The 27,310-nt window shown below is 44.1% G+C and overlaps 1 protein-coding gene across 2 annotated transcripts in view; it reads right to left on the bottom strand.

Annotated features, from left to right (window-relative positions):
• MYO7A (myosin VIIA) overlaps positions 1–27,310 on the bottom strand; it is a 185,600-nt gene that overhangs the window by 141,091 nt on the left and 17,199 nt on the right. For both annotated transcript variants that reach the window (XM_050930288.1, XM_050930279.1), the window contains exon 2: positions 6,495–6,552. In XM_050930288.1, the coding sequence (XP_050786245.1) occupies positions 6,495–6,512 (18 nt within the window). In that variant the 5' untranslated portion in view covers positions 6,513–6,552. The remainder of the gene's footprint in view (positions 1–6,494; positions 6,553–27,310) is intronic.

Here is a 27,310-nt window from a genome sequence, read left to right on the forward strand (position 1 = left end):
TGCTTAAAGCAGTGTGATACAGGAGCACAGGCCTCTCAAAACATAGGGCTCTTGAAGAAAAGGCCCAGATTTCTAGGGATTAGCTCTCTGCCTGGATTTCCATCTATATAACTGAAAGCAGAATCTCTCCCTCTAAATCTTAAGTGCCTATCACCCTGGTAACCAATGACAATGCAACAATTAAAGGCACAGCACTGTGTGTGCGCCCTATTGTGGATGTTTTCTCACAGCCTCCCTTGGTTGTGGCACGTGTACTTGATTTCCTGTGTCTGATCAGCTTGGTTTTTCGCTTTCTTCTTTCCTTCTCCTTCAATCTTCCTTACTGCAAACTGGGGCCAGCACTAGGAAAAGGCCTTAAAGAAGAGAAGCAGCTTCTATTTAGCTCTGAACAGTCAGAAAACAAGGGCATGATGAGTAGATTCAACTCCATTGACATCTAAGAGGGGGGCAGAGGCTTACATCAGGCCTGAATTTGGTCCTGGGGAAAGAAAAATACCGCTCATGGGAGAGCGCTGATTTTGTTGCACGTGTGGGTTTTTTAATATGTTTGTTTGTTTGTTGGTCCGGCACAAGATTGGGAGTTAAATGGTGCCTGGACACAGCTTCATGGTGTGATAGTCTATAAGTCAGCTGAGACCTTTGGGATGATTAGGTAATGCTCTCAATGCAAGGCAATGCTCTGGGAGATAACCACTTACCACTTTATAGGGCGTGTATGTGTGTGTGTGTGGTGTGCGTTTTGTGTACGCTCACATCTCTTTGGTTTTATTTCCAGATCTAAAACTGTAACTGCTTGAACTGAAACGGTAAACACTGAGGATGAGTCACTGATGTTCTGTGCAGCCAGACAAGCTTATTAGGTTACCAGACAAGAATCTGGAAAGTACCCACTCTTTTTTCCCCCCTTTGTATACCAAAAAGGAGTTGCCAGGACCAATTTGCCAGTGACTAAAGCTGATAAGTGAGGCTGCCAGCAGGCTCTGCTGAAGAACAATATTTCCTTTTCTTCTAATTTGCTGAGTGGAAGGCAAAAAGAGCTACATATAAGCCCAATGCAGTTTCTCCTCATTGCTCAGAGCTACTTCTTCCCAATGAGAACTCAGGTCTCAAGGATCAGTTCCTCCAAGAAAGATCCAAGAATGGGCCTGTTTCTTACCTATATCAGATGTGTAGCAATTTAATTCCTTGATTCACACTAGTGTAAGTCAGAGGAGAATCAGGCCCTCTGAGACTTTTTGTGCATTGAAGAGCGGGGAGGGAATGCATTGGAGGGGAGGGAATGCCATATGAAAATTGTCTGCATTCAAGGAAAACACACATGGGAGAAACAACTCTGAAAAGCAGAAAGGTCCAAACACTAACTTTTCAAGGAGCATCAAGACGTGCACAGGTATATTTCTAAAAATCTTTGCTCACGCCCAACTTATTTCAGAGTAGCAGCCGTGTTAGTCTGTATCTGCAAAAGACCAGGAGTACTTGTGGCACCTTAGAGACTAACAAATTTATTTGAGCATAAGCTTTCGTGGGCTACAGCCCACTTCATCGGATGCATAGACTGGAACATACAGCAAGAAGATATTTATATTTATTCTTGCTGGCAATAAGCAACCATCCATAACCTGCAACTCTTCAGAGCACGGTATTAAAATAGAAACTGTTCAGATGTAAACCATTGGCCAGAACCTCAGCTGGTGTAAACTGACATACTTCCCCTAACTTCAGCGGAGCTGCACCAGTTTACATCAGCCGGAGGATCTGGCCCCATACATGTAACAATAAAGATGCGTGCTCATGTTACCAATGGCCTTTTAGCTTATCACAATGAAGAGGATTTAAATTATTTGTGGGTTTTATTGTACTTCACTTACAATAATCAGTAAAAATCTAAAGAAGTCAGTTTCCCTGTGTCTGTAGTCAATTAAACACTTGGGAACCAGACAGTGTGATGTTTAGGTTTCAAGAACTGCAGAAATAATGTCAATAAAATGTTTCTCCACATTTTTTGTGGAGGTTCTCTTGAAAAAAATTAAACTGAGAAATGTTAGATTTTTGAAAACAAAGTTTAAATGGTTTTTTTTGTATTCCATTGAAAAAAATGAAAAAAATTTCAAACAAAAATTTCAGTTTTTTTTAAAAAAAGATCATTTTTTGTAAAAAAAAAAAAATTTCAGCAGAAAACATTCAACCACCTCTAATTTCTTTTCATAAGGAGCCAGATTCCTTATTCATTTATTGCACCCACTCCTTGCCCATGGAGAGATTTGCTTAAAGAAGGACTAAATAATAAGCGAATAAGGATTTCAGGCTTTTTTTTTAATCTTATTTTTTGATCTCTATCTACTTTACAGTAACACTTGAACTGAATGGAAGCTTTACGAAGACTTATACCGGAGCAGGCAGTGGGACTGTTAATTATTTATATGCTAGAGATTTTGTAAGGTTTGCCATTGGCTGATAGTATTTGAATTATTAAATGATCATAGAATCATATAATTGTAGGCCTCAAGAGGTCATCTAGTCCAGTCTCCTGCACTCATGGCAGGACAAAGTATTATCTAGACCATCCCTGACAGGTGTTTGTCTAACTTGCTCTTAATAATCGCCAATAATGGAAATTCTACAACCTCCCTAGGCAATTTATTCCACTGCTTAACCACCCTGACAGGAAGCTTTTCCTAATGTCCAACCTAAACTGCCACCACAGGAGGATTCCCCAGTCCACTCTAAGGCCGCTTTAAATTTGCTTTGCACCACTGGAGAAGCACAGACAGAGTGAATGGGACTGAAGATCTGGCTCACTATGGATATTAGGGTAAACTTTGATACAGTCTGAATACTTCTGTACAATGACTATGGGTACGTCTACACTACTCGCCAGATCGGCGGGTAACGATCAGTTTATCGGGGATCGATATATCGCGTCTCATCTAGACGCGATATATCGATCTCCGAACGCGCTCCTGTTGACTCCAGAACTCCACCAGAGCGAGCAGCGGTAGCGGAGTCGACAGGGGGAGCCGTGGACGTTGATCCTGTGCCGTGAGGACGGGAGGTACGTCGAAATAAGATACTTTGACTTCAGCTATGCTATTCACGTAGCTGAAGTTGCGAATCTTACATCGACCCCGCCCCCTAGTGTAGACCAGGCCTATGTGTGTTTCTACCAATATACGACCACAAAAGCTTTCAGCATTACAGTTTGAAGCAGGGATATTCTGATCTGAAATGCATTGTTCTTTAAAATTGGCATCCGGTGTTCTTTTTATTTCTGCTGTCATTTTCCTGAGAATCACTAATAGATCAGTCAAAGGCAAGTTTGCAACGTTTTATGCTGATGGAAAAAGAAATTAATCCCTTATCTAATCTAGTGAAGTGCAGTTTGTTTATCTCATGGCTGATGCTCTCGGCAGCTCAGTGCAACACTGCTGGCTATATTTCTGCTGCTCTGTTTGATCTTAGGTGTTTCTGACAAGCCAATTTTAGAAATATCTAGTCAATAATGACAGGTTTCAGAGTGGTAGCCGTGTTAGTCTGTATCAGCAAAAACAACGAGGAGTCCTTGTGGCACCTTAGAGACTAACAAATTTATTTGGGCATAAGCTTTTGTAAGCTAAAACCCACTTCATCAGATGCATGGAGTGAAAAATACAGTAAGCAGTATATATTATATATATACACATAGCACATGAAAAGATGGGAGTTGCCTACCAAGTAGGGGGTCAGTGCTAACAAGGCCAAATCAGTTAAGGTGGAAGTGGCCTATTCTCAACAGCTGACAAGAAGGGGTGAATATCCAGAGAGGGAAAATTACTTTTGTAGTGCTAACGAGGTCAATGCAATCAAGATGGACGTCAGCCATTTCCAACAGTTGATAAGAAGGTGTAAGTATCAGCAAAGGGAAAATTACATTTTGTAGTGACCCATCCATTCCCAGTCTTTATTCAAGCCTAATTTGATGGTGTCCAGTTTGTAATTAATTCCAATTCTGCAGTTTCTCATTTAAGTCTGTTTTTGAAGGTTTTTTTTTTTTTGAAGAATTGCCACTTTTAAATCTGTTATTGAGTGTCTAGGGAGATTGAAGTGCTCTCCTACTGGTTTTTGAATATTACAATTCTTGATGTCTGATTTGTGTCCATTTATTCTTTTGCCTAGAGATTGTTCGGTTTGGCCAATGTACATGGCAGAGGGGCATTGCTGGCACATATCACATTTGTAGATGTGCAGGTGAACGAGCCCTTGATGGTGTGGCTGACGTGGTTAGGTCCTATGATGGTGTCCCTTGAATAGATATGTGGATAAAGTTGGCAACGGGACTTGTTGCAGGGATTGGTTCCTGGCTTAGTGTTTTTGTGTGTGGTGTGTAGTTTCTGGTGAGTATTTGCTTCAGGTTGGGGGGCTGCCTGTAAGTGAGGACTGGCCTATCTCCCAAGGTCTGTGAGAGTGAGGGATCATCCTTCAAAATAGGTTGTATTCTTGATGTCCTCCTTGATGATGCACTGGAGAGGTTTTAGTTGGGTGCTGTAGGTGACAGCTAGCGGCGTTCCATTATTTTCTTTGTTGGGCCTGTCCTGTAGTAGGTGACTTCTGGGTACCCTTCTGGATGTGCTGTAGTCATGAAAAGGTTGGAATATGAACGAGAGGCTGCTAGGCAACTCTCTGACACCACATTCTATAGGCCATTACCCTCTGATCCCACTGAAGGTTACCAAAAGAAACCACCATCTGCTCAAAAAACTCCTTGAAGAAGCACAGGAACAAATCTACACAGACGCACCCCTAGGCGTAATCTTTCTGCTACCCAAGATCCATAAACCTGGGAATCCTGGACACCCCATCATCTCAGGCATTGGCACCCTGTCAGCAAGATTGTCTGGCTATGTGGACTCTCTCCTCAGGCCCTATGCTACCAGCACTCCCAGCTATCTTCGAGACACCACTGACTTCCCTAGGAAACTACAATCCATTGGTGATCTTCCGGAAAACACCATACTGGCCACTATGGATGTGGAAGCCCTCTACACCAACATTCCAAACAAAGATGGACTACAAACTGTCAGGAACAGTATCCCCGATAATGTCATGGATAACCTGGTGGATGAACTTTGTGACTTTGTCCTCGCCCACAACTATTTCAGATTTGGGGACAATATATACCTTCAAATCAGCGGCACTGCTATGGGTACCCGCATGGCTCCACGGTCTGCCAACATTTTTATGGCTGACTTAGAACAATGCTTCCTTAGCTCTCGTCCCCTAACATCCCTACTCTACTTGTGCTACATTGGTGACATCTTCATCATCTGGATCCAGGGGAAGGAGGCCCTTGAGGAATTCCACTAGGATTTCAACAATTTCCACCCCACCATCAACCTTAGCCTGGACCAGTCTACACAAGAGATCCACTTCCTAGATATTACAGTGCAAATAAGCGATGGTCACATAAACACCACTCTATATTGGAAATCCACTTACCACTATACTTACCTACATGCCTCCAGCTTTCATCCAGACCACACCACACGATCCATTGTCTACAGTCAAGCTTTAAGATACAACCTCATTTGCTCCAACCCTTCAGACAAACACCTACAGGATCTCTATCAAGTGTTCTTATAACAACAATACCCACCTGGTGAAGTGAAGAAACAGACTGACAGATCCAGAAGGGTACCCAGTAGTCACCTACTACAGGACAGTTAGCCTACGAAAGCTTATGCCCAAATAAATGTGTTCGTCTCTAAGGTGCCACAAGGACTCCTTGTTGTTTTTTCTAGTCAATAGCGTCCAGCAGGCCAGATTCTGCTCTTGTTTACATTGGTGTAAAGAGACTTCACTGGAGTCACTCCACATGGCCACCCGGATAAGGGCTTGATTCTACAAGGCACTGAGCATCTTGCTGCTAATCCAGATAGAGCACAGGCTTTGCTGGGGCAGGGCCAGAGCGATGCTGGAACAATTCACGTGCTGAAAGTTAAACACGTGCTTCAGTGCTTTGCCCAATGAGAGGGCAATTTTCAGGGTCATGTCCTAAATGAGAGCAGATTTTGACAGTCTCTATGTCAGGAACTTTGTTGATTTTTTTTAAAGACACCCATGGTTCCATTATACACAGCTAAAGCAGAACCTCAGTGAAAATCAAGATCAAATATAGGTGATTATCCCTTGAAGAAAGACTATTTTAAAAATGTCCATATCAAACATCTGCAAGCAGCTCTCACCATGCATCCCTGTTTGGCCCCAGACAAGAAAATATAGGTAGTGCATTACGTGAGGTAAAACTCTTTCCAGTTAATCTGGGCTATACAGTGCAATGATTTCCACTAAGCCAATCAAGGACTCAGGCTAATGGGCACAAGATGTGTATCTTTCGACTGTCCCTTATAAAGGGATAAAATAGGCTAAAAATAACCCAACCCTAAAACAGGCCTTCTGTTAGCTAACAAAGTGACATTTTAAAATGAGCAGCTCTAAAGTACAGGGAACAACTATCTTACCTGGCGTAGAATGACCATGGCTCCTACGTAAACACATCAGCAATTGCCTCTAGGAGCCCTGAAACAGAAAAGAAATTGAACATGGAGATGATTGACAAATTCCCTCACTCACAGCCGGATCTCAGGAATGGTGTAATGGCTTAAGAGATATAACTCTTCAAAGGTAGGAGACTTACAAACAATAGATGGGCAGTAACATTAATGGCTTTATACCATTAGTTCTAGACAGCAAAAGATAAGCCTCTAATACATCCACGTTAATACCGACACATTGCTGAATTAGACAAGTTGGCCTCCTAGGGTGATAAGAACAGACTCTTTCTGTTGATCTTTTTTGCAGAACATTTGAATATTTGTAAACTGAATCTTCTAAAGTTAGCCAAAGAATAACTGAATAAAGATATTGTGTTGTATTATTTATTTGAATGGGGTCCTGTTGTGCAATCTGCTACCAAACCAGTAGGAAAAAAACAATCCCAACCCCATAAAGCCCACAGCAGTCAGGTCAAGGTGAGGGCTGCCTGAAAGTTTTCCATTGAAACTGTTTTTCAATGGAAATTTGCATTTTTGGCTAAAAATATTTTGCAAAACTTGTTTGATTTTCCTTAGCAAATATTGACTTTTTGTTGTAAAAACAAACAGCTGAAAACCAAAACTTTTAATTCAGAAATGTCAAAATATTTCTTTATGATATTTTTGATCAAGATGAAATGTTTTAACACTCCTGAATCAAAATATTTTATTCTGGGTCAGCTTGACATGAAACCATATCCTCCTGAGACATCACAGTGTCTTGAGGGAGACTGCTGAGCTGACATGTCCAAGAGCTACTGCAGTTGCCCATGTGTACTCTAAACCACCTGCTGAAAGAAAGGATGATCTAGTGGTTAGGGTGATAGCAGGGGACTTAGGAGTTCTGGGTTCAATTCCTTGCTCTACCACAGACTTCCTGTATGATCTTAAGTAGGTCTCTCTGTCCCTCAGACCATCTGTAAAATGGAAATAATAGCACTTTCCTACTTCACAGAGGCATTATGAGGACAAATACATAGAAATAATAAAGTGTTCAGATACTGTTGTGATGGGAATTGTGTAAATACTCAATTTTTTTTTATATGGAACGGCTGCCATATGAGGAGAGATTAGTAAAACTGGAACATGTCAGCTTGGAAAAGAGATGACTGTGGGGATATGATAGAGGTCTATAAAATCATGACTGGTGTGGAGAAAGTAAATAAGGAAGTGTCATTTACTCCTTCCCATAACACAAGAATTAGGGGCCACCAAATGAAATTAATTGGCAGAAAGTTAAAAAAAAAAGGAATTATTTTTTCACACAATGCACAGTCAATCTGTGGAACTCCTTACCAGAGGATGTTGTGAAGGCCAAGACTATAACAGGGTTCAAAAAAGAACTAGATAAATTCCTGGAGGTTAAGTCCATCAATGGCTATTAGCCAGGATGAGCAGGAATGGTGTCCCCAGCCTCTCTTTGCCAGAAACTGGGAATGGGTGACAGGGGCCAGATCACTTGATGATTACCTGTTCTGTGCATTTCCTCTGAAGCACCTGGCATTGGCCACTGTCGGAAGACAGGACACTGGGCTAGATGGACCTTTGGTCTGACCCCATATGGCCGTTCTTATGTTTTAGAGAAAGAGTTCTACTACTTCGACCAAGCAACGCAAGGCAACTCTAAAGAGTTTAAACAAAAGGCCTCTGTGCCTAACTGTGTCACAGGCAGCAGTCAAATCCAAGAAGATAGCTCCTGTCATTAGATTTTTTGAAAACCATTTTTGATAAAGGTGGTCAAGACCAGTACCGTTCAATGTGTACCTCAATGACCTACCAGCTACACTCTTGTGCAACTTTATCTATGCTGATAACACCAAGCTCACGCCTTCTCAGAAATTGACATGGTCTTGAATGAAGAAGCTCCTGGCAGACTACTACAGTCAACGGTGCCTGCAGCCCGCTTTTCTAAGACCGTTTCCAGTGTATTCCATCTGCACAATGCAAGCGCAAGCCACGAGTTAAACATTTTCCTCAGTGGCCAATGCCTGCAGCATGATCCAAACCCATTTTTCCTTTGCTGTGACATTAGATGGATCATTAACGTACCACAACCACTTGAGAAAGACGGCAGCCAAAGTTAGCACTCAGAACAACCTGCTCAGAAACTGGCTGGCTCAATCTGGGGTGCAAGTGCCCAGACACTTAAATCATCAGCCCTTGCCCTCTGATATTCAACAGCAGAGTACTGTGCTCCTGTCTGGTGTCACTCGTCCCACATGAAGCTGGTCTATGTAGACCTTAACAAAGCTATGTGTATTGTTACCAGAACTTTATGGGCAACTCCATTACCATGGCTACTGATACTTAGTAACATAGCTCCGCCCCTTATTCATGGTGAAAAGTCCTCTGTCAACTTGCTGGCTAAGATTTGTGAGAATAGCGACCTGCCATTGTACGCAGACTTCTTCTACCACCCACCAGCTCACCTGTCTTCTAAATGCTCTTTATGGTCACTTATGCCACCACAGGACATGATGGTGGAATCAAGTTGGCGCAATGAGTGGTCAATAACAACAGTCGTTAATCACTCTCTCGTTACTGACTCAACCATCTGTCCACCAGGTTTTTATTTGCCAAGGCACCTGTGGTCATTGCTGAAGTGGTTTGGAACAGGACAGGGCAACTGTGTGGCCAATCTCTTTAAATGGAGTTTTTCTAATGACTCAGGATGCAGCTATGGTCAACTTTAGACTATGTCACATTTTCTTGTTGAGTGCTCACTGACTTATTTTGACGGCAGGCTACCGGCTCTCCATCTGGCTGATGATGACACCATTAAATGGCTGGGCACATTGCGCATATGCCGATAATGATCCTCACGGTGCCTAATGGAAGCTGTAGTTTGAGTGCCTCATACCCCCATTCTCCTTATGGGCAGGGCTCACTGGTTAGACTACATCTCCCATGATGCACCACAGCCATATGAATCACATGACACATTGAGAGGCGTCAACAAGAGAGGAGATCATGGTGCATCATGGGAGACGTAGTTTGGCCAGGGAACCTGTACCCCCAAGGAGAAGGGGGCATGTGGTGCATGAACTACAACTCCCATGAGGAACTGAAGAAGTGCAGGCAGACACAGTTTAATCTAAAATTGACACAAAACATTTCAATTTGGTTTGTCACACCAAACTATTTTAATTCAGGGCAATCCAATCCAAAAAGAAACATTTTATTTAAATTTTCTTCATGGAAACTTTCAGTTTTCAGATGAAATTTTTCAGCATTTTAATTTTACCAGCCATTTTCCAGGAAAGTTTTAGACAATAATAATATTTTGTTTTCTTTTCCAACTAGCTGTGATCAAAGATACAGCAACTAGTGGTGGGGGATTCAGCCTTAAAAAAGTAAGGCATATATATGTTGTATGTGGGTTTCCTAATATAATTTTCTCTGGATACATACAACAATCATTCTGCATCTACAGCAAGCACACAACTAAAATAAGTTCAGTTAGGTCTTGTCTACACTGGGATTAGCACGAATTTGAGTCATTGGTGGTAGTAATCTATGAAGTTTAACAATCCTAGTATAGACAAAGAAAGCTGCCATTTGAACATGTGGAGTTTGAAACGAAGGTTAACTCAAATTATATACATCATGGTTTTCACATTCATAGGTTTAAAAAATCTGAAGGGACCATTATGATCATCTAGTCTGACCTCCAACATAACACAGGCCACAAAATTTCACCCAGTAACTCCTGCACAAAACCCATAACTTCTGATTGAGCTAAAGTGTATCTTTTAGAAAGACAACCAGTCTGGAGTTAAAGACTTCAAGTGACAGAGAATTCCTATGTAATGTGTCCCAGTGGTTAATTACCCTTACTGTTAAAAGTTTGTGCCTCATTTTCAGTCTCAATTTGTTTAGTTTCAGCTTCTAGCCACTGGATTTTGTTATACTTTTGTCTGCTAGATTAAAGAGTCCTCTACTACCAGAAATGTTTTCCCTCTGTAGACCATGATCAAGTCCTCTTTTAACCCTATGTTGATAAACAAAGGAAAAGTACAGAGAAAAGCAACAAAAATGATTATGTGCATGGAACAGCTTTCATATGAGGAGAGATTTAAAAGGAAAAAAATGGGTACTGTTCAGCTTGGAAAAGACACAACAGAAGGGGAAATGATAGAGGTCTATAAAATCATGAACGGTCAGGAGAAAGTGAGTACGAGTTTAACGAACTATGGGGTCATGGGGCAAAATTAATAGGCAGCAGGTTTAAAACAAACATAAGAAAGCACTTCTTCACACAATGCACAGTCAACCTGGGGGACTCATTACCAGAGGATGTTGTGAAGGCCAAAAGTATAACTGGGTTCAAAAAAGAATTAAATCAGTTCATGGAGAACAGGTCCATCAATGGCTATTAGCCAAGATGGTAAGGGACTCAACCCCATGCTCTGATTGCTAGAAGGTGGGACTGGATGACAGGGGATGGATCACTTGGTAAATTGCCCTGTTCTGTTCACTCCCTGTGAAGAATCCGGCACAAGCCACTCTCAGACAACAGGATACTGGGCTATGTGGACCATTAGTCTGACCCAGTATGGATGATCTTATGTTTTTATTCAGCTTGTTTGGTCATTTGACCTCAAATCATTGTGATAGCTCTGTAGTGAGCCTTTTCTAATGTGTCAAAGATTTTTTAAAGAGTGGGCACTAGTTTTCCTTGTCTACACTTGGAGTTTGCACTGATGCCTGGCTAACTATGGCTGAAATCCCCAATATAGACCAAGCCACAGACCAGATCCAGTGGGTGCCCTTATGAAGTTTCTCCTTGTTCAAAAGCTTTTTAAACAGTTTTGACCATTATGCTCATCGTAAATGTTTTTCAGACCCGCAAGAGCTTTAAATCCATAGACATCTTAGGCCCAGTTTTCAGGTTTATACTTGGCATAAGAGCCAATGGAGTGGAATAGGACACCTTACACATCCCTAATTCTGGGATTCAGGGAGGACTAGTTCAGCCCACCGCATGATCTGGAACAGTTGCCAACAGCCAACCCATATTTGGGGCTGAAGACCTGGTCCTTTAATTGCAACTCATTCGGCTTTAAGGGATGCTGGGCTGGATTTATTAACAGCAGATAGGTATTGTGCCATTCCTTAAGCATTAATGCAGGGCACTTCCCGGGCATTAATGAATGCCTGTGAGCAGCTGGCACTCTAAGAGCAGCTAAGGGATCTCAGCCGCCTTCAGAAAATGATTGCAGCCAAAATAATCACAAATATGAATAGACAGTGGAAAAAATCCATAATTGGAGGCATTTTTGTAATCGGTCAGGCCAGTTTCAGTTGTGTACAGAGCAGCTCAAGAGAGCTATGATGGGAGGCAGTGCTGTCCTGGCTCTGCCACTTGCTTGCTGTGAGACTTTGGACAAGGCATTTGGCTTTTCTGTGCCTCAGTTTCCCCATCCATAAAATGAGGATAATGACATTCATGTCTATTAAATGGCTAAGTTCCGCAGATGAAAAGTGCTACATAGGATGACTATTGCCCCTCTCATTAACCAGTCAGATTGCTTGTATTATCTTGCCTCATCACACCATGCTTATTGTTACATGATAAGGGTCTGTCACAGGGCCGACAGAGACACGGCCTTAGTGGTATAAGCAACAGTTCGGAACATGTTTTCCAGAACACCCCTAGATCCATGGGCTCAGAGCTCAGTAAAATTGCTACAGTCTTTCATCCCTTCCAAAGCAGACAAAGTGAGTCCCATGCAGGTCACTCTGTGATGTCCTTTCAGACGATACCATACACCGAGATTCTGCTTGTTGCTACATTTGGTGTCCCCCATCCCCATTGTCCTTGGCCAAAAATTCTGCTGCTCCCACTCTTATTCAGTGTACTCCAAAATAGCTGGCTTATGTATGTAGGGCCCAACTATGCCTCCTACAATGAGAACACCTGAGTGGGGAGGGGCAGGAACCCTTGTGGGCTACCTGGGGGGGTGGGGAAGAGTGGGAAAAGGATTGGGATCGCATTGCCCAAATCCCAGGTGGATAAAGAATTTGTCAATACACAAACCCATCCAGGGGGAGGCGCCATGTCTATGCCCTGGCTCCTTGCCTCTTGTTGCCCTGTCTCAGTTCCTTGATAATGCCACTTGCTCCAGCTCCATGGAGCCCAGGACCACAGAGCCCAGCTGCCTTCAGGAAGCCCTGTAAGATTCATCTTGGTGCCCAGGTTTTTCCATAAATCCCAGCTCACTTTCCCTGATCATCTCCTGGCAGCGTCCTCCTCATCTCTGTGCTTTTAGAATCCTGGTGTGGCGTGGGGAGAATCAGACACTGATTTCTTGCTACTGAAGGGAAATATTGACTGAGGCTCAGTTAAAGCTTAGTGTGCATTCAAAACAGGAAGCCAATAGGCCAGATCCACTCCTGCAGAGTGGAGTGTGGGGGGGCGGGGGTTTGAAATTACACAGCCGCCCCCCAGCAGGAAGGATGCAGAGTACAAAGCCAAGGTCTGCTCCATTCACCAACTTTTGAATGTTACTAGGTAGCTGGAGTGCTAATGGCACACAAATGTTCAGATGTATTGATAAATGGCCTGTAGGCAGACAACAGGGCAAGGTGCTGCTTAGTAAGAAGTGCCAGTAAGCTACAGAGAGAGAGGTTTTGTAATCAGCACTACAATTATTTGCTGTGGTAGGCAAGTAGATATGCAACTCACTGATTTGTTACAGTTCCTTTGGGACAGGTGTCTCCTGCACACTTCTTGGAGACAGAATAAAACAGGGAGGCTGAGGAGTGAGGACTTGATTCTGCATTGCCTTGCACCTTGTGTAGTTATTTGCAGCCGGACACAGTGGGTGTACAGAGGCTAGGTAGTGTTATAAAAATCCACTTTGTAGGGGTGTAAATGATCACACAAGGGGAATGGCTATGATGATCAGGCCCTGAACAAGTACTGGGACTGGATTACTTTATGTCAGCCTGACATTGATCCAAGGCAAGATAATGGAGCAGCTGATGAAAGGAGGGGGGTGTAATTAATGCAAATCATTATGGAAAATAGATCCTGTCAAACTACACTGATATCTTTTATGAGATTACAAGTTTGGTTGATTATGTCGACACTATTACCTTCAAGAAATCTAAGCCTATAAAGGCATCCGACTTGGTACCACACAACATTTTGATTAAAAAACTAAAACAGTGTGAACTTAACCTGGCACACATTAAATATAATCATAGACTTTAAGGTCAGAAGGGACCATTATGATCATCTAGTCTGACCTGCACAATGCAGGCCACAGAATCTCACCCATCCACTCCTGTATCAAACCTGTGTCTGAGCCACTGAAGTCTTCAAATCATGGTTTAAAGACTTCAGGGTGCAAAGAATCTTCCAGCAAGGGATCCGTACCCCACACTGCAGAGGAAGGCTAACTGATAGGTCTTAAAGTGTTAATTGTAAATAGGAAGTTGTCATCGAGTGGGTGTGTTTCTAGTGGGGTCCCATAGTAATCAGTTCCTGGCTCTACTCTATTTAACATGTTTGATCAATGACCAAGAAGAAAACGTAGAATCTTTACTTATAAAATTCACAGAAGACAAAAATTGGAGGAGTGGTAACTAACCAAGAAGACAGGGAACTGATTCAGAGCAATCTGGGTCACTTGGTACACAGGTGCAAGCAAACAATATGTGTTTTAATATGACTAAATGTAAATGTCTACATTCAGAACAAAGACGGTCAGTCACACTTACAGGATGGGGGACTCTATCCTGGGAAGCAGTGACTCTGAAAAAGATTTGGGGGTTGTGGTGGAAAATCAGCTGAACATGAGCTCCCAGTGTGATGCTGGTCAAAAGAGCTAATGCGATCCTTGGATGCATAAACAGCAGAATCTCGAGTAGGAGCAGAGAGGTTATTTTACCTCTGTATTCAGCACTTGTGCAACTGCTGGAATCCTGCGTTCACTTCTGGTGTCCACAGTTCAGGAAGGAAGCTGATAAATTGGAGAGGGACCAGAGAAAAGCTCTGAAAGTGATTAAAGGATTAGAAACCTGCCTTATAGCGATAGACTCCAGGAGCTCCATCTATTTAGCTTAACAAAGAGCAGGTTAAAAGGTGATGATTACTGTCTGTAAGTATCTACACAGGGAGCAAATATTTCCTAATGGACTCTTCAATCTACCAGACAAAGATATAACATGATCCAATGACTGGAAGTTTAAGATAGACAAATTCAGACTGGAAATAAGGGGTACTTTTTTTAATAGTGAGAGTAATTAACCATTGGAACAATTTACCAATTGTTGGTGAATTCTGCAACACTGATGATTTTGAAGTCAAGATTGGATGTTTTTCTAGAAGTTCTGCTGTAGGAATTACTTTGGGGCAGTTCTGTGGCCTGTGCTATATGGGAGGTCAAACTAGCTACCCTCTTGGCTTGGAATCTGTCCTCTCAACCCCTAGGTCAAGACAGAGGCATATTAGCAGGGCCACGCTGAGACACTCAGACTGCCAGTGCCCATACGGAACCTATTCTTTGCCCTTTAGTCTCCAAGGCTGACAACCTGGCATCTTTCACCAGCACTAAATCCTCTCAACTGTCTGCAGCTGAAACATATGTTTCCAGGGACCAAGGAGTGATCAGTCCTTTGATATATGGACTCTCCATTGGTTTGATTCTCTACCTCCTTGCACCTTGTGGTCATGTACATGTGTCAACCTATTGATACCTTCACTGACCCAGTGCTCCTTGCACTCATTTATATTGCAGCAGCCAGGGGGGCGGGAGAAGAGAGAAGGGGAGGCTACTCCAATGACTCTTCAGCTGAGTTAGACTCGAGAGTGACAGCTGGGCACGTCTACCTTATTGGTTCTTAAAACATAATGGCCGACTAAAAACCAACAGGGCTGTAACGCAAGTAAGGAAAACATAAGAAACATGGACAAAGCTCTTACACTGGGTGTGAAAAGCATGGGTTTTCTACTGTAATCTCTCTCCGCTGGCACTCTCTGAAATCAGCTCATGAAAGACAGATGGAGAACAATCACCTGACAGGCCATACTGCTTCTGGAATCACTCCAGCGAGCTAATTCTCAGGAGCACATGCTAATTAACCACTGGCTAGGAAGAATTCTAGTCTTTAATTCTAAGCACAAATTCTATTCTTCTCTCTTGAGGCTTCAAGTTTCAACTAATTTCTCATCTAAAAATGAATTTGAAGAATACGATTATCTTAAGGAGGAGTTGCATTTTCATACAAGGGCATTCACTAAAAGCATAATTGTACCTAATATAGCACAGCATACAGAACATCCTCTGACCTAACAAGCTGTGAATGGTCAATCAGCATATTCACTATCTTAGATATAGCCCCAAAACGGTCTAGCAGAGAGAGATTAAATACACTGATGCTCTCTGCACATTATCACACTCACTCAGTATCCTCAAAAGGAGAGGTTGGGCTGTGGTTAGAGGGTTTCCAATGTATTTTTACTGTTTACCCGAGAAACTACATTAGGACCTCAGGTTTCAGAGTAGCAGCCGTGTTAGTCTGTATCCGCAAAAAGAACAGGAGTACTTGTGGCACCTTAGAGACTAACAAATTTATTTGAGCATAAGCTTTTGTGGGCTACAGCCCACTTCTTCGGATGCATGTAGTGGAAAATACTGTAGGAAGATATATATACACACACACACACACACACACACACACACACACACACACACACACACACACACACACACACACACACACACAGAGAACATGAAACAATGGGTGTTACCATACACACTATAAGGAGAGTGATCAGTTAAGGTGATCCAGGTAGGACCTCAGCATTACGAACACCTCGGGAATGGAGGTTGTTAGTAACTCTGCAATGTCTGTAATGCTGAACAAAACGTTATGGTTTTTCTTTCAAAAATTTACAACTGAACATTGATTTAATACAGCTTTGAACCTTTACTATGCAGAAGAAAAATGCTGCCTTCCCTTTTATGTTTAACACAGTACTATATTGTATTTGCCTTTTTTTTTTCCTTTGGTCTCTGCTGCTGCCTGAGCGTGTACTTCCAGTTCCAACTGAGGGGTGTGGTTGACTGGTCAGTTTGTAACGCTGGTGTTTGTAACTCTGAGGTTCTACTGTATGTACAAGGAGCCTGATCTACACCAAGTCAGTGGTGAGTTTTGCCATTGACTTTAATAGGAGCAGGTTTAGGCTCAGGAAGCATAACAATGACCCTTGAAGGGACTGTAGTCTGATCTGCATATCACAGGTCAGTAATATTCACCCTGTCACTCTTCCATAGAGGAGTAACTTATGTTTGACTAAACCAGGTGTTCTCAAACTGGAGGTCAGGACCCCTCAGGGGATCACAAAGTAATTACATGAGAGGTTGCGAGGTCTCAGCCCCCACCCATATTAAAAAGTGTTTTTAATTCATAAGCAGGGGTCACACTCAGAGGCTTGCTATGTGAAAGGGGTCCCCACTACAAAAGTTTGAGAACCACTGGACTAAACCATACCTTCTAGAAAGGCGGCCTTGATTTGAAGACTCCGAGAGATGGAAAATCCTTCACTTCCCTTGGTAGTTTGTTCCAAAGGATGATCACACTCACTGTTAATAATTGTGCTTTATTTCTAATTTGAATTTACCGAGGTTCAGCTTCCAGGCATTGGTTCTTGTTAAGCCTCTTTCTGCCAGATTAAAGAGGTCTTGAGTATCCAGTATTTCCTCCCCAGGAAATACTGACACACTAATCAAGTCAGCTCTCAGGCCTGGTTTACACTGTAGCCAGGTCAACCCACACTCTGCCCTGAGCGATATAATTAAGCTAACCTAACCCCTGGTGTAAACAGCTCTAGGTTCTAGGATGTAGCTACTGCCTCCTGGGGAGGTGGATTACCTACAGGGAACCCTTGTATTTACGTAAGTAGTATCTACGCCAAAGTGCACGTTGTATCAAGCAGGCAAGGTACTAACAAGGACTTTATTTTTACAGTGGAAACCTCTTTACCAAGCTGCTGCTGCACCCTCTGTAACTCTCACTCAGCCTCCTCAACTCCTCCCCCCTCCTTCCTGTTCCCTGCCTTTCAGACTCCCAACAGCCAGTGCTCCCAGTTCTAATAATTACAAGCAACATCCAAACACCACAGTGCAACAATAGCCCAGCTACAGAACTGACACTGTAGGGTTTCAAGTGTAGACAATCCCCAAGTTGTTTTGTGCTAAACTGATTGAGCTCTTTAAGGCTTTGTCTTCACTGCCAATTGAACGACAAAACTTTTGTCATTCACAGGTGCTTAAAACCCACCCACCCCGAAAAACAGAAGTTTTGCTGTGGCAAGTGACAGTATAAACGGCTCGTTGTCGACAGGAGCGCTCTCCTGTTGACAGCACAAAGCCCACTCCGAAGGGGTGGAAGTATTTTGTTGGCAAAAGTGCCGACAAACCGCGTTTACACTGCCCGACTTTTAGCGACACGGCCAAGTCACTAAAAGCTGTGCAGTGTAGACGAAGCCTAAGTCTCTCACTGCAAGGCATTTTCCCCAGCCCTTGAATCATTTTTGTGGCTCTTTACTGCAGCCTCTGCAATTTTTCAACATCCTTTTTAAAATGTGGCCATCAGAGCAGGTTTCCCTATTCTGGTGTCAGTCTCCAGAATGTCATAAACAGAGGTGAAATCACCTCCCTACTCTCATTCACTGCACCCTGTTAACACATCCAAGGACCCTCCCTGGCCCTTTTCGCAACAAGGTTGCACTGGGAGCTCAAACTGAGTTGTTTGCCTGTTGTAATCCCTAAAGCCTTATCAGAGTCACTACTTTGTGGCACACAGTCCCCCATTCTGGAGGTGTAGCCTCATTCCTTGTTCCTACGTGCATAACCTTGCATGTGGCTGTATTTAAAAACATTTGGTTTGGTTTAGTTTACCAGATGATCCAGATTATTCTGTATGACCGCCCTGTCCTCAGGGTCTCATTCTGAAGGGAGCCCTACAAACATGTAACAAAGGACAATCCCTACCCTGAAAGGGCTTGCATACCCTGTAAGGGACAGATTTTGAGTTTACAGGAAACACAAACAAGGGACGGAGAATAGCAATGCCACCCAGGGACAGAACTGTGACTCAGACCTAGTTTGTTCCCTGGTTCCTGTTACCCAGGGTTTTCAGAACCCAGAGCAGTTTTACTTTAGGTAGTGTCAGGAATAAAATTTGGCCATGCCTTCAAAAGCCTACTTTTAAATTAACCCTACACTATACTTTATTAATTTATGGTGGCTAAATGCACATAATATGGTTGCAATTGTCTTAAATTACATGCTGGGGGATGTACATCCCTTAAATTTAGGTAAAAGTTCCCATCTTGCTCCCAGCCAGAAATAATCTGCTACTGGCCCATACTTAAAGCAGGTTACTTCTCCGCTGCAGCAACTCAGCTGCACTAGCATTATGGGACAGAGTTGGAGGCAAGGCTCTGCCCACTCCCCCCCAGTAGTAGAGACAACCACTCCCAGAGCACCCCCTCATAGCCAGGGCTGTCTCTGCCATGCCTTGACTCCATTTTCTCCTTCTCAAGGGTTTCTTAAACAAACTCCACACAGTCAAAAGGAAATTAAACATTCCCCAGCTGGAGGCCCAATGTATTCAGGCCTCAGGGCTCAATCTCAGTTCAGTGTCTGTCCTCTTGTAATCCAAAATAACACAAAGTCTTTCAAAACACAACACAAACTCACAAAGTCCTCCCAGTTTCAGCTGGGCACAGGCCCTCCTCCCTGACAATCTGCTTTTTCTGCCTTCCAGCTGGATTCTGTCTTTCTCCATAGGCCTTTCCTACTGGTTCTTTCCCCACTTCCCAGCAGACAATGGCACCAATTCCAAGACTTTCCCCCTTCTCTGCAGTTTTGCTACTGGACTCTCCCTCCTGATTCCTCTCAGGTGGGGCACATTCTGTGATCTGGGTTGGCTTGCCCCAGCCCACCAGTGCTTCAGGGGCAAGCCAGCCTGTGACGCTCCCTCTCTCAGTGGGCAGTTACGGTGGGTGATGCAGATGGTGGCAGCAACCTGTCAAAAACTGTTCCCGTTCACACACCAGGGGGTGCAGGGAAGTTTCAGAGAGGAGCAAAGCAGCAATTCATACTGGTTAATTCTAGTGTAACCCTTCTGCCCCTCTGAGTTGCAGCAACAAGGGCTGGGTTCAGTATCCAGGGGTTCCATTTCAATAACACAATGCATAACCGGCTCGAGCCCCCACCCAGTGACCTGGGACACTTACATACCACCCCCCCGGGCTCCTCTAGGAGGCAATACTTCCCTTCTCGCAAGCACGGAGTCTGAGTGTAGCAAAATCCTTTCAATAAAGGAGGGAAACAATTCGGCATCACATTGGAGAAACACCACAAACAGGATTATAACACAAACCATAAGCAAAAAACCCACCTCCAAGTACATTTGGCAATGTCCTTTTCCCCTTAGGGTCTTAAGTCCAATCAACCCAAAGTCCAACAACCCAAAAGTCTCTGGTCAGTGCCACCCCAAAGTTCAAAAGTTTATCTGCAGAGTTTTACCGCCTCAGCCTGGGTGGAAATGGGGGGGGCCCACACAGGGTGGTAAGGGGCTCCTTATGTGGGCCAAGGCCAACTGCTTCACCTCTCTGTGGAGTTCTGCTGCAGCCTTCACCACAACCAGCTCCACTACACCAGCTGTGCCGCTCCTCCAGCCAACCCACAAGCCATTCCAGCCGTCCTGACAAACTGCTCCACTCCACTCACTGTTCTATGGGCTGCTCCAACATGCTGCAAACTGCTCCGCTCTGCCAGTCACTTAGCGATAGGTCTTCAGGCTCCCTCACTAGTTAACACAGCACTCAGTGATTTCAGCTCTTAGCAATTTCAGCTTGTAGTAGAGGAGCTCCAGTGCCAGTGCACCATTGGCCCAACATGAATTCAGCTCAGCAGTCTCTGGATGGACTCCTAATGGAATCAAAATTAGCTCTATTCTGTAATAGTGGAGAGAGGAGGATGTATAATTGATGTTCCAGACCCTTAAAAGGGCCCATACCATCAGGTACACACACAACAGCCCCCAACCTCTCTCAATTCACTGGGTTTTGGAACCCATGTCCCTTGTCTAGCAAGTACTACTTAGTTAAGGTTGAGTCATCTCTGTCATAAAGCAGTCTCATAGTTCCTCATTCACATAATCAGGGTGACAACACTTTATTCTTCCTGCCCCAATAACAAAGAAATTGGGGATCCCAGAGCTGTCAAAATAACCATCCCAGGCTGCTGTGGGCTATGCTAGGTGAGGTGGGTGTGCCTATGCAAATACCTGAAATTCCTTTCCACACTCTCTGAAATTCTTTCCACACTCCCCATAATTCACCACCAGATGTCAGGGTAGAGCGCATCCTGACTCTGTTTACACTAGCATTTGGTCAGCAGAGTCCCCAACTATGAGAAAGAATGGCCTAGTGGCTAAGGGACTAGCTGGGGCTTTGCGAGATGTTGGTTCAATTCTCTTCGCTGGCACAGGCTTCCTGTGTGACCTGGAGCAAGTCCTTTAGCCTTTCTGTGCCCCAGTTCAAAATGGGGATAATAGCACTGCCCTCCCTCACAGGGGATTTGTGAGGATAAATATACTAAAGACTGTGAAGTGCTGGTACTACAGTAATGTGATCCATATAAGTACCCCCTTACTCCATTAGCTAGAGGTGCAACTTGTATCCATTCTCATTGTAAAAGCATCTAATAGGGGTGTGTGTGTGTAGTGGGGGGGAGTTGTGTGAGTTTGAAATCTGAATCACCCAGATAGGAACATCCCCAAATCAACAATAATTATAATGATTATTTCTTGTTATCCCAGCAGTGCCTGGACGTCAGGACCCCATGGAGCTAGGCAGTGTACACAGAACAGAAAGACAGCCTCTGCCCACATGAACTTACAATCTAAGCTTAAGATGAGAGTCACTAGGTGGGTGTGACAAACAGATCCAATTATAAGGTAGCAGTGAGATGAGTGGCTGTAGCATAGAGTGGAATATGGATGTAGGTGACTAATGTTAGGCATATGAGTTTGAACATTTTAAAGGTTAGGCAGCTGGGGGACTGTGATGCCTCCTTCAGGCTGATCCAGCCATCACAGCCCACCAGGTGCCTAACTGTTGAAATGCTGAGGCTAAAATGTTCAAACTCACATGCCTAAATTTAGGTACCTACATCCATATTTGTCACCTAAGTGGCCTGGTTTTCAAAGGAGCTGATCACCTGCAGCTGAGAGGACAGATGGTCGAGTGGTTATGGAGTTAGTCTGAGACAATCCCCTCCTCTGCCACAGACCTCCTGTGTGGCCTTAGGCAAGTCACTTAGTCTCTCTGTGCCTCAGTTTCCCATCTGCACAGCAGGGATAACAGTACTGCCTTAACTCTCAAGGATATTGTGCAGATAAATCCATTAAAAGATTATAAAACCTTCAGGTAATGGGGACCACATAAGTACCTCAGCTAGACAGTTCCTATTAATTCAATGGGAGCTGCTGGTGCACGTCACCTCTGAAAATGAGGAGACTTATTTAGGTGCCTGATTTTGAAAATGTGAACCTTTATCTAGAACAAAATATTTTCTCTTGCTTATCTTCAGCACCTGCAAATATGACTCACTAAGTCCATGAGCTATGCTGTGTTTGTACAGTGCAGGTACAGGATCTTGGGTCACAACTGGGGTTCTTTTGCGCTACTGCAATAATAATGTACTTAGAAAAAAAGTTACCCTAAGGTCCAATCCTGCTCTGAAAAGTGTCTATATGGAAAAGGCACCTTGACAAGCAGCAGATCTGTTCCCCGTGTGTGTTCCGTTGCATCTGCCCACTGCATGACAAAAGTCAGATTTCACTGCATTTCAGTCTGCTTCACCCTGCAAAGCCAATACATCCCGGAGAGAGTGAGCTGGATCGTATGCCTTCTGGTTTACTAATTTTCAATCTGTTATGCCAGTGCAAAGCCAAGGAAGGCAACAAGGCTGCACAGGTGTCCCCAAGGACTTATTTTGGCTCTCAGGATCTATATTGCTGGTGGTCCTGAGAAAGAAGGACCAAACTCTGCAGGGCCAGCAGTCAGACGCCATTAGAAACAGTTAATGTTTCTCATCCAAAGATCTCAGTGTGTTTTACAAGCATCGTTATATTATGATGAATGGTTATTGTTTATTATATAGGTCTCAAAGATAGGCACTTTGGAGGACAAAGAATGACACTGTCCCTGCCTGAAAGAGCTTTCAAGCTACACTGTTGGCATGACACAGTGAGTGGTCATGGCAAACAGCAGGGAGTGGTGGGAACAAACTATGAAGGTTGTGGTAATCCTGTTACATAGATACTGAGGCACATTGTAGGAGTTCAATTAAGGTTTCTTTTCTCTGAACATATATTTATAAGAATAAGACTGGTCTCAGAGAGTGAATATCTTTGACTTAGCGGCAAAGTGTTCTGTGGCACCTTATAGACTAACAAACGTATTGGAGCATGAGCTTTTGTGGGTGAATACCCACTTCGTCGTCATGGATCCAACGAAGTGGGTATTCACCCACGAAAGCTCAAGCTCCAATACGTTTGTTAGTCTATAAGGTGCCACAGAACTCTTTGCCGCTTTTAGAGATTCAGACTAACACAGCTACCCCTCTGATGCTATCTTCGGCTTGTGTACTGTGTGTATCATAGATGAGTCATGTGCTTAGGAGTGATTGAAAGCCAGGCTGATGGTTTTGGAGACTCGGGAAGAGATGTTATTCTGTCCATCAAGAGCAGCATGAAGACAGGGTCAGAGACACTTGCAAACATACTTAATTCAATGTCACAACAACCTTGTGAAGTAGGAAAATATTATTACTATTTATTACTTGCATTACAGTGACACCTGCAGGCCCCAGTGGAGATCGGGGCCCCATTGTGCTAGGTGCTGTACAAACACATAGTAGAAAACAGTCCCTCTTACAGTCTACATAGACAAGACAAACTGTGAGTGGGAGAAAGGAAGTATCATTAACTCCTTAATTTCAGAGGGGGAACTGAGGCACAAAGAGATTAAGTGACTTGGCCAAGGCTACAGGAAGCCTGAGAATTGTACCCAGATGGGTACAGGACCATCCTTCATCCATTTAATGAAATTAATTCTTCTCTGCCTCACAGGGATTTTCCACTCATAATGCCCTTGTGGGTTAAGGGATTGTTCATCCTGTTTTTACATATGAAGAAACCGAGGTTATGTGACATGAGTGGAAGGGTGGAAGATCTGGGCTTAGGTCTAGTAGAGGTAGGACTTAAGGATGGACAGAGATGTCAAATCCTCAAAGGACTCAGAGAGGTTTGGCTTGGGATCTACATTTTTTGAGGATTATCTAAATATTTTTTAAGACCTTCTCAAGGGTGAGTATCACTAATTAGGTTTCCATGAGAAATGACAACTCACTACTGTGGTGCTCACTTTCATTGCAATACTCATCCTGAAATCTCATGGTGGATACAACACAGATGAGCATCATGGACATGCAAACAAACCAACAGAGAGATGAAAATGAATAGAGAACCATACTCAGGCTTAAAAACAGATAGCGTTACCTGACTCACAATTGGCCAGCTACCTCAAATATGGAGATCCATCTGACTTGTGGGGAAATCTGACCTTTCACTCTCCTCCAAACTGCCAAGTGGCACCATCTTGGAAGAGGTAACCACACACAATGCAAGTGATATCTTCAATAGTACACTATTATTATTAATCACCTTCATTATGGTAGTTCCTAAGAGCCAACCAAGAAGTGGGGCCCATGGCATGAGGCATTGTACAAATACAGAGTAGTAAACAGTCAAAGATCTGATTATCATTCAAGGCACAACCCACTATATGTAACACATCTGTAGGTAGGTCGTGTGTCCAACCCCTTCCAAGCTCAACCCTCTCCACAGAGTAGTGTTGTGACGAAGTGGGGAGTTTTCTTAGGGTTTTCTGTGTTTTCCAGTGGTTTGCATGCACAGGGGATGGGACTCAGTGTCCCCGGGTGTTACTGGTTTAATGAGGTGAGGGGAAAGGGAGTTTGTTGTTTCAGAGGACAGGAGAGGGAACTCGGGACCCTGGCCGATGGCCTGGAGGATGGAGACCCCAACGACTGGTGACCTAGTGACCTGGAGACCTGGCTCAGGAGACACAGCCGGTTCTGGCCAGTGGAAGGACAATGGGCTGTGAAGAGAGGGCTCCGGTGACCTGACCAGCTGGTTCCAACCAGAGGAAGGCTGAGAGGAGAGGAGACCCAGGCCTTCCTGTTTACGATCCTGTTTACCTGGAGAGAAGACAATGGACAGAGGCGGGGCTTGGGGCTGGGGATATCGGAGGCCCAGCAGGGAAGCAGGGGGGGTTTGGGCTGGAAAGGGGAAGCAGGCAGATCCCACCTGGCTGCAGGGGGCCTGGGATATGCTGTGCTGAGGGAGGCCAGGCCTGTGGCCCTGAGAGTTTTCTGTGCTGTGTTCAACTCTCAATAAGCCCTTCTGTATGATGCTGGCTGAGAGTCGCTTCGGTCTAGAGAACAGGGTTGCATCAACCCCTTCGGGGGTGAGGAGGCCCGGGGGGTCCAGAGCGTGTGGACTCCCTGAGGGGGCCCACGGCGAGAAACGGGTGTGCTAAGGCTCAGAGAGGTGCGGCTCCAGGAGGTGGAGGGGCCTGAACCCGATAGAGAGTGGACCCCCGAGAAGGGCTGTCTCACTGAAAGGGGCACCCCCCACGGACCGCACGGGGCCAAGAGTGGGCACGATCTGTGAGTCCGTGACAAGTGTCACCTCTTGGGTGACTGGAAAAGTCACATTTACTACATTCAACAAATTGAAAAGGATACAAAAAGTTGTGGGACAAAGAAGAAATTGTTTAACAGTGCCATTTTTCAGACTACGTTGTCATTGCCCCCATCCCTCGTTTACACTTTTGTCTACCTAGACTGTAAGGTTCTCAGGGCAAGGATTCGATCTTCAAACATCCTGGAAAGCAACTAACACACTATTGACACAATATGAATGATAGTAATGGTGCATGGAATCACAGGAATTAAAGATGGAGAGGACACCGACTGAGCCATGAAATACATTTCCCTACCTATCTATGCATGTAGATTCTCCTGTGCTTTTTACCCATCCCGATTCCTACTTCCACTACATCCTTGGAAAAGGTATTCTTTTATCCAGCAGTCACCCCAGTTGAGAAGTTTTCTCTGACATGCAGCCTAAATGTTCCTTTGCTTGCTCTATCTCACTAAGGTATTTTAATGGCCCCCTGTCACCATCATTTTTGAGTTTCTTACAATCTTTAATGTATTTATGTATCTCACGCCACCCCTGTGAGGTAGGGCAGTGCTACCATCCTCATTGTACAGAGAGGGAACTGAGGCTAATTGACTTGCCCAATATCACACAGAAAACCTATGGTAGAGCAAAGATTTGAACCTCAGTCTCATGAATCCCAGGCTAGCATCCTAACCACCACCCCATCCACCTATTACCAGCAGCCCCTTTCTCATAATTATAACCTCTTGGATCATCCTAAAGCAATGGTGGGTAACCTGCGGCTCATCAGGGTAATCTGCTGGCGGGCCGTGATACAGTTTGTTTACATTGACCATCCACAGGCATGGCCGCCTTCAACTCCCAGTGGCTGTGGTTCACCGTTTCCGGCCAATGGAAACTGCAGGAAGTGGCAGCCAGCATGTCCCTGTGGCCTGCACCGCTTCCCGCAGCTTCCATTGGCCGGGAACAGTGAACCGCAGCTACTGGGAGCTGCGGGCACCCGTGCCTGTGGACGGTCAATGTGAGCAAACTGTCTCGCGCCCTGCCAACACATTACCCTGACGGGCCTCAGGTTGCCCACCACTGTCCTAAAGTCTTTTTGAGGTATCCATATAACAGACATGTGGGTCAAGTACAGCACTACCCTTCTATTTCTTGTCAATATATTAAAACATGTACATTAAGGTAATTCCCTAGAGGCTTCTACTAGGTTGGAGCCCCATTGTGCTAGGCATTGTACTAACATAGTCAAAGGCAGCCCCTGTCCCAAAGAGCCTACAATCTAAAAGACAGGCCCTAATGGGTGGATGAGCCCAACTGGGCCAGGACGACAACAACAGAAGTATGCATTAGCACAGACTAGCACAGTATAATAATCACGATTTCTGATTAATAGTAAAACTGTCCATTATTTCTAATTCTCCCAAGAAAGCTGATGTTGATTTCATGGACAGCAAAGTTCCACCTTGAATTATTCATCTGGCTACTTTCCAGCTCTGATCTCAGTTTATGGGGGAAAGGGGAAAAGGCTGAAATCCTCACAAGACTGAAGGCAATAGTAGTTTTGCCATTGACTCCAATGGGGGTAGGATTTCATCCAGAATATTTTGCTAATCAGACTTCCATCTCTTCCCAGGTTGGCTATGGAGTGGGGTTTTTTTAAATAGGAAAGTTTTTAAGTGTCTTTAAAAGTTTACTGTTTTATAATTATATACTTTTGGCCAGGTAGGTCACCACACTGACAAGGGAGTCTCTATCTCCAACTTTGCCAGTGCTCTCTTACTGAGCAAGCTGTCTGGTTATAACTCAGTCGGTGTTTTTACACTAATGGATCAGCTTGAGGTCAAGAAGAGAGGTTACACTTGGAATGAGACGAGAACACCACCCCAACGTAAGAGACACCAGTCAGATGCAGAAAATGTTAGAATTAATCACAACTCGTGATC

Source organism: Gopherus flavomarginatus, chromosome 1, assembly GCF_025201925.1.
Source record: "Gopherus flavomarginatus isolate rGopFla2 chromosome 1, rGopFla2.mat.asm, whole genome shotgun sequence".
Classification (NCBI taxonomy): domain Eukaryota; kingdom Metazoa; phylum Chordata; order Testudines; family Testudinidae; genus Gopherus; species Gopherus flavomarginatus.